This window comes from Sinocyclocheilus anshuiensis, unplaced genomic scaffold (genome assembly GCF_001515605.1).
Source record: "Sinocyclocheilus anshuiensis isolate Anshui unplaced genomic scaffold, SAMN03320099.WGS_v1.1 scaffold209, whole genome shotgun sequence".
NCBI lineage: Eukaryota > Metazoa > Chordata > Actinopteri > Cypriniformes > Cyprinidae > Sinocyclocheilus > Sinocyclocheilus anshuiensis.
Window position 1 is genome coordinate 500,004 of NW_015540880.1, and position 7,940 is coordinate 507,943.

The following is a 7,940-nucleotide window of genomic DNA, read 5'->3' on the forward strand; positions in this document are numbered from 1 at the left end:
ATCCATGTGACATCAGTGGTTCAACCGCAATTATACGAAGCTACGAGAATACTTTTTGTGCGCAAAATAAAAAAAATTTAAAAAAACTTTATTCAACAATTGCTGTTCTGTGTCAGCTGCATCACGCCGGATCTGTTTTTTACATTGTTGTGATTTGATCTGAACGGAAACAGCGTATCCGTGTGACGCAGCTGACACAGAACAGCATACGTTGTTTACGTCCAGCAGATATTCTCCAAAATGGCACCAGGGTGATGCGGAGGAGACGAATTGTTGAATAAAGTCGTTATTTTTTTTCTTTTGACCACAAAACGTATTCTCGTAGCTTCGCATAATTGCGGTTAAACCACTGATGTCACATGGATTATTTTACAGATCTCCTTGCTACGTTTCTGGACTTGGGAACATTTCAGTTGCGTTGCTGTCTATGCAGGGTCAGACAGCTCTAAGATTCCATCAAAAATATCTTAATTTGTGTTCCGAAGATGAACAAATGTCTTACGGGTTTGAAACGACATCAGGGTGAGTAATTAATTATATAATTTTCATTTTTGGGTGAACTAACCCTTTAATCCACAATACTAAAGAATTTGTAGAGTTCACCAGTAGGTGGAGACAACTCTACATTCTGTGCTTTTGGGGAAGAAAACAAGCAAGTCGTCTAGAATGTTCCACGTACAATACATATTATGCAATTGCACATTTGACAAACTTTACTGACAGCAGCTGTGGCATACAACAGAAATAATTATATAAAAAGTGAGAAACCGTTACAAAAGACTTGCCACAAGACTGATGTGATACAATCACTTACTAACCTTGTCTGTGCAAAGTTACATGCAGTATTATGGCTATCAAATTAACACATTGTTATAAGCCAAAAAACCTTTTAATTTATGCAGGATAGTCGCAAAGCTACAAGACAAGGCCTTCCTACCTACAGAAAAATTAAGTGCTAAAGATATTTTCTATGGTAATTTGCAACAAATGAGTATATATATATATATAAAACAACTAAAGCAATAACATTTAAATACGTGGATTATTAATTTTTGGGTTGAGTATCCCTTTAAATAAATGATCATATGTTGAACTGATGACTGACTTGGCTGAATACAATGGATAAATTGACCTGCTGTAGTCATTATACTACCTGAAGACTTACCTGAAAAAGAACATGACTGTGCAAGGATCATACAACTCATACATCTTGTTGAAATCTGGCACTTCTGTGATATCCACAAGATAAATGACTGCAAAATTCTTCACCTGAGGAAACACGTGATATTAGACATAAAACATTGATAGATTAACACTAATATACATAATTATTCCCAAAGCATTGGTGTCATGAAAGATCAGCTAAACATATTCATACACCACATAATAGCTGATCTGACGTGTTCACGTTCAGTTCGGTGGTTGAATATTAGGACGCTGTAATACCTTTTCGGCGATGCTGTACAACACTTCATCCATTTTCATACACGTAGGGTCCCAATCGTGGCCAAATCGTATAACAATCACACGGTCTTCCTCTGATAAAATAGCCTGGTCCACTTGCCAGCCATTGTGAAGATGAGGGAGCATGTACGACATTTTGAGGGATATCCAAACACACTTCTAAAAAGACACACGAGGTTGTCGTCAAATTCATTTGCTTGAGAACCGCACGCATTGTTTTACTAAACTGTTCAAACGTTATAAAATAGGATGCGATACTAATTGTTTACATTTCACACGTTGGTTTCTCATTAGCAATTAGCTCGGAATTCTAGAAAATAATAGCTAACGCCAACAGAAGTTTTCTTCAGTGAAATATTAGAGCAATGAAAAAGGAGAAAAACTTTTAAAGGGGAATGTAAACCTTACCTCACAATTTAAAATAACCTTGTCGTTTAGATTCTTCTTCTTCTTCTTCTTCTTTTGGTTTCATGGCGGGTTGCGAACCAACTTCATAGGTGCATGTCGTTTAGATTAAGTGTGTGTTGTCCGTTTATTAGAGCTGAAGTCTTCTTCTTCTATTGGTTAATGGCGGATTGCAAACAACTTTTAGGTGCATACCGCCACCTACTGTACAGGAGTGTGCAACATTATGTCATTTAGAGAGTGTTTTCATATTCTCTGGTCTTCTTCTTCTTTTTGGATGCTTTATTGCGCGTGGCAAAACAGCTAAGATGGTGCATTTACCGCCACCAACTGGACAGGAGTGTGAAGCGTTGACTGGGAATTTAAAAAAAAACTTTGATACTGGCCTATATTCTGTTGAACAATACTGTTTCCCTTATAAACCCTTGTCTCTTTCTTTGCTTTCTAAAATATACTTATTACTGACAGGTCATTAATTCCAATTAAATGACAATGTCTTAATGATTCTATAAATTGAATTCTTTCTCTGTTATATTTTGAACAACTGTTTCTGGCAGGCCACTGTGCAGTTTTCAGATTCTCTTTTCCCTATGATGAACACTCTGAAGTCTACAATAGATAATTTTTTTAAATTATTATTATTATATTATAATGTATTCAAAGAGTCATTGAGGAATTACACTTAAGATGCGTCAACTTCACTTATTTGCCCTTAATCACAAACAAATATGCACATCAATCAAGTGTTATGGCAAAATGTTAAATACTTTGCTATTTGTTTTATAATCACCATGTATTCAGCCATTGTGAACTCATTTTATGTTATAATGTTTATACTTTAAAAAATTAATGTACCATTTAAACATTTAAATCTTACATTAATTTAAGACCATTTAACATTAAGCTGAGAAAGCAAAAAGGTACTTAAAAATGGAAAAACTTTAAAGAAATTTTGTCCATGGACTTTTATCTTCAACATTTTAGGTTCAATGTAGGTGTATTAATGTATGAAGGAAAGTGTATATCTTGATAAATCCAAAAAATAAAAATAAAAAAATGTCTACGGACATGTAAATGTTAACAATATATTTACTAGTCAAAACATATCCATAGAGCGTTTTTTAGTCATATATCTTACGACAGAATACTCTTAAAATTTAACTGGCAGCATGAAGAATGTGTCAGCAAGTAAATATTGAGAACATTTTAGTTCTTCAAATTAGATTTATGCCCACAACCATGAAGGTATATTTATTTTCCCCATTTGTGTATTGTAAATAAATACTAGTTTAAATAAACTACATACTGGTTAACTGACACATTTTGTTCTCTGATAATGACAATTAAGCTTGAGGTTTGACAAGGGCCATTACGACACATGAACATACAATTGAAAGAAGTGCACTTGTATGTATATATGCTTTAATTTATTTACACAGCTTTTTTGTAAGCTTAGAATGTTATTGTTTACTATACTGAACAGTTTTATTTTATCTATTTTATTTATAATGAACAGGAATAAAATAGGAACTCAAGAATTTACAAGATATCCTGATGCTTACAATCATAATACAATTGAAATTAACTGCATCCAAATCAAACTCCTCTGCAAAGCTCCACTCTTATCAACAAGTATCAGTTGAGAGGATGTCACTTGGATAAGCAGCATTACTTCATATTATAAGAGAAATTTTGTTTGGCAAAAAATCTGATCAAAACAATAGTTTGAATATACCATATTTATAAAAGTATAAGGCAAGCAAAATAGAAATTTAACAAATGGAACTGATTAACAGAAAGATACATGGTCTAAAACAAAATGGAAACAGGTAACCTCATAAAGTCTTACATTCCAACAAATATATAAAGAATGTCACAAAAAAATAGTTTATGACATTTGGCAAATATGAAAAGTATAATCACACAAACGTTTTCAACCCTAGAGCTATAAATGGACTACAAACATCTATTTTTACATGGACCTTGCGTGAAGTGATGCCTCAGTGAAAAGTAATGGATGTATTTACTTTAAAATGGTTAATATGAAACAAAACAAAAGTATTCACACAAGTTTATGAACAGCAGCCTAAAATCAAACACATTTTCGCTTGTTTCAATCTCTCAAGTTCTTCTTGGTTAACAGTTTAACACTAGTTTCGGCGAGAATGGAACATATTTTGCATTGTTTCAAGGAACACGTAACGGTTTAGGCTCTCAGTACAATTTGCTTTCAACTCCTCCTTGTCTTTATTACTAATGTGAAGCTACTCTTGGAGGTCCTCCATCTCGGTGTCTGTCACGGTGATCAACTTCTCCGGCTCAATCTCTGGGATGAGGAGATTATGCTTCAATTTCATCAGCTCTGTCATATTGAAGCCTAAAAGTACCACAGCCTTAGTTTTCTGTATGTTCTTCAGACATCTGGTACGCTTTGAGCTAACCTGGCAAGCAATGTCAGTTTTGTTAAGCAGCAAGCGGCTACTCAGGGCAATAATCTCCTTCTTGAGTGGGTAAGGCTGTGTATTAAAGTACTTATTGACAAACTCACGACGTTCTTCAAAAGAGCTCAACTCCATTCCGGTAGGATCCAATGCTAATTGTACGGAAGGATCGACTACTGCTTCAGGTGAGGGGACGGTCAGACCAGCCAACCTATCTCGCTCAAGTTTTCTCTTCCTTGCCAACCGTTCCTCCCGCTCTCTCCTATTCGCCTCCATAGCTTCTCTGAAGGCTATTTCAAGGCGCAGCTTGCTCTGCACCTCTGCTTCAGTTTCTGGTAGCTGCATGGCAGGAACAGAAGCTTGAACTGCAGTCGGGGTTGGACCAGTGATTTGTTTTGGATGAGCTGGGTATGATACAACTGCTCGGTTTGCTCTAGGAGTAACAGCTAATCCTAAATTCAGTTTATCACTATCCTTGAGACTCTTCGGTGCACTGCGACATTTAGCCAAGTGGACAATGATGGCCTTGGTAGTGGTTTTCCCAGTGTACACACCACCACAGTAGAGGCATCTGTACGATGGGGTTTTAAGTATAGCATGCAGAGTGGGCACAATGAAATGCTTCTCTTTGAGGTGCATTTGATAGCATTCCTTGTTCAGAAGCTTCTCTGAGCAGAAGGGGCACTCTGTGCTGTCAGGCTTGGGTGTGGGCATGTTGCATGGTGTGGACAGCTTGCTAATAGCCAGAGGATTGTTGGGCAACATCTTCACAAAGATCAGATCGAGGGAGCTTGTGACCAATGCAAGATTGAGCTCCTTTTCACCCATAATTAGTTTAGGAGCCGTGGTCCTGATGTCGAAGTAAGGGAAAAGCAGATTCCCCGAATCATCAGTATAGAGTCGGCATTCACGCCTCATGAAGTCACAGTTGCTCTTTCGGTTCACATTATGTTCCATCTGGATATGGTCGACAAGCTGCTTGATGGAGTAGAAGAGCCCCGAACAGAATAAGCAGTTCATGCCATGAAGCAGGTGTTCAAAGACTCCCTTTTCTGAAATCAAGATCTTACATGTCAGGCATTTCACCGTCTTGTCTGGCATCTTTTTCAAAAATGGAGCACGAGCAGCTAGACCAATCTTGGGCATTTGAGCTGCCTCTTTGTGAACCTCTGGATGGGACTCATAGATATCAGACGGGAAGAGCTCATTACAAATAGGACACGTGATCCACTTCTTGGTTTGCTTGGGGGCCGGCAAAGAGCTGTTTTGTTTGTTTTGCTGTACAAGTGGGTTGTTCTGGGATGCAGGCAAGGGGGGTTTAATGACTCCTTGGGAGTTATTTCCTTGGACCGATAGGACCTGCAAAGGTGCAAGAGTGTAGGTGGGCAAGCCGTCGACTTTGTTGCCAGTGGGGATCAAATGGCTCAGAAGGGATTGAGAGGTTATCATGGTGCCTCCAGAAGCGGGTTGATTTAGGGGCATTCTTGGATTAGCAGGGAGGGACTGAGGTGCCGGTGGCCTAACAGCAGGTACATTAAGGCAAACACCTGGCGGTAAGACAATTTGGCGGGAAACTGGTTGCAGTGGTGACTGGCTAGGTAGGCCTACTCTGACAGACACCTGATTGGGAGGAATGCCGCTAGGAGCAAGAGGCATGGCAGGTCTGGTCATTTGGGTGTTCTGAAAAGACAGTGGGACTCCAGGCCTCAGTAAACCCTTCGCCTCAGCGCTTGCAAGCTGAACCAGAGCAGAAGCTTGAGTTGGGAGAAACGCCTGGCTGGTTCCAGGGGCAGCAATGACTGCAGAACCACCATTTCCTGGTCCTGTAACTCCACCAGTGGCCAGTGTAGCGGTCACCGCTGACTGATCTTTCATCATCAAGACAGCAGGAGTGCTTTGAGTTTTCATTGCTAGAGCAGGGTACTGTTTCTTACTTTCTGTTTCAAAAATTAGAGCTCTGATATGAACATCCAGTTCCTTGTGCTTTTCTGAGGTTAGAAGATGATACAGCAAGTGTTCGGATGTCTCAGCTGATACGTAACACTTTTTGCAGTAGAATTTCTGAGAACTGTCTCCTAGGGCCACAAGTTCCCGCTCCGATCTCTGCCCGGCGTATTTATTCAAAGTGGAAGTGTAGTGATAAAGAAGAACATGCTTTTTCACACTATACAAAAGAGTATCTTGTATATGGCATCTTCGGCACTGAAACGTGGTGCCATTTACAGCCCTTGGAGGCAGCTGTGGGACAGTCGGAGTTTCTAACTTTGTGTCCTCAACATGGAACAATTTGAGGTGCCTGGAGACCACTCTGGGGGGGGCTATAAATGGGCAAGAAGTACATGCTGAAAGCTTGCACAAACGCTCTTCTTCATCATGGTAGCGCTGAATGTGGGTTTTGTAGGCATGCCAGGATCTTGCAGAGAACTCGCATAAGGTGCAGCACAATCCTCGTGTCCGATATTCCCACTGAGGATGGAAAACAGAATTTCAGCCATTTGCCATTCAATATTCAGAGATGCTCATTATTTAAAAAATTTTTGCTCAGTAAAGCTAAGCTAATTTACTAAAGTGACATTTTAAGTTCACCTTCTTTTTCCACCGGCCGTCAAACCCATCAGATAAACTGCACCAGTCTGTGGCATCAAAAACACTGTCCCCGGGGTAAAATTCCTGGAGCTCCTGATAAACAAAAAAGAGAAATAACATTTCAAATGTAAAGACATTAAGTAAAAGGCTATTTTAATACACATGGGCATGGGATTTCAGTTGTAGTTTCTTTTATTTTTAATTGTACATTGTAAAACAAACATACTTGGCCCAAACCAAGACATTCTTCAAGTCCAAATTCTCCAAGAATGTTTTTCACTTTTCGCCTTGTTCTGCGGATCTTCTCCAACCCTCTGACTGGAAACTGGTACATGGTCCTACACCTGAAAGAGAATCACTTTGGTTTCCATTTGAATGATGTCATTATTTTGTGATTTTTATTTTCATTTATTGAAGAGTCTTGAAGTTATACAGCATAATTATTCAAGACTACAATAAATACTCAATTGCATTTTAGGTGTATGTCACACAGCACCTCTTAACAAATCACATTATACATGCAGAATTTTTTTTTAATTGCCTGGCATCGCTGACTTGCATCACTGTCGTTTTTACAGACTGAACAGAAAACAAACACAAAAAAATACATCACGTACAAAACCATTCTGAACACCACAAAATCAATTTTTGGAAAAGCATTTCAACCTGGACTCATTTTTGCTAGAGACAACATGTAGCCTCTGGATATTGGTAGGGACATGTCCCTAGCGCCCATACTAAATTCCAAACCTTTGCAGCTTGCCACTCTCAGTTTTTGTAGAAACTCTTTGGGCACCATGTTGACACTCACATCAGTGAAAAGTAACTAAAATTATTTGTATATTAGTATTAGTCAATTTTATAGTATATCAGTATATGTTGTGGCAACATGAAAAAACACCAAGGTTCAGAATTTGTAATTCAAGAGCAGTTTAATATAAATTTGAATTTCATGAAAATGTCTGGCACAGTTACACGTTCTCCCTCTCACGTGTGTGTGTGTGATATATATATATATATATATATATATATATATATATATAT

General features: G+C 38.4%; 2 protein-coding genes across 2 annotated transcripts in view; both read right to left on the reverse strand.

Annotated features, from left to right (window-relative positions):
• LOC107688398 (thioredoxin-like protein 4A) overlaps positions 1 to 2,093 on the reverse strand; it is a 5,140-nt gene extending 3,047 nt beyond the window's left edge. The window contains exons 1-4 of the mRNA XM_016486054.1: positions 1,968 to 2,093; positions 1,873 to 1,893; positions 1,447 to 1,623; positions 1,166 to 1,269 (exon numbers count right to left, since the gene is read on the reverse strand). Coding sequence (XP_016341540.1) covers positions 1,166 to 1,269; positions 1,447 to 1,599 — 257 coding nt within the window. The 5' untranslated portion in view covers positions 1,600 to 1,623; positions 1,873 to 1,893; positions 1,968 to 2,093. The remainder of the gene's footprint in view (positions 1 to 1,165; positions 1,270 to 1,446; positions 1,624 to 1,872; positions 1,894 to 1,967) is intronic.
• A 1,173-nt stretch (positions 2,094 to 3,266) lies between these two features.
• Positions 3,267 to 7,940, reverse strand: part of LOC107688324 (ADNP homeobox protein 2-like) — a 5,943-nt gene continuing 1,269 nt past the window's right edge. Inside the window, exons 2-4 of the mRNA XM_016485955.1 lie at positions 7,123 to 7,240; positions 6,897 to 6,989; positions 3,267 to 6,776 (exon numbers count right to left, since the gene is read on the reverse strand). Coding sequence (XP_016341441.1) covers positions 4,134 to 6,776; positions 6,897 to 6,989; positions 7,123 to 7,230 — 2,844 coding nt within the window. The 5' untranslated portion in view covers positions 7,231 to 7,240 and the 3' untranslated portion in view covers positions 3,267 to 4,133. The remainder of the gene's footprint in view (positions 6,777 to 6,896; positions 6,990 to 7,122; positions 7,241 to 7,940) is intronic.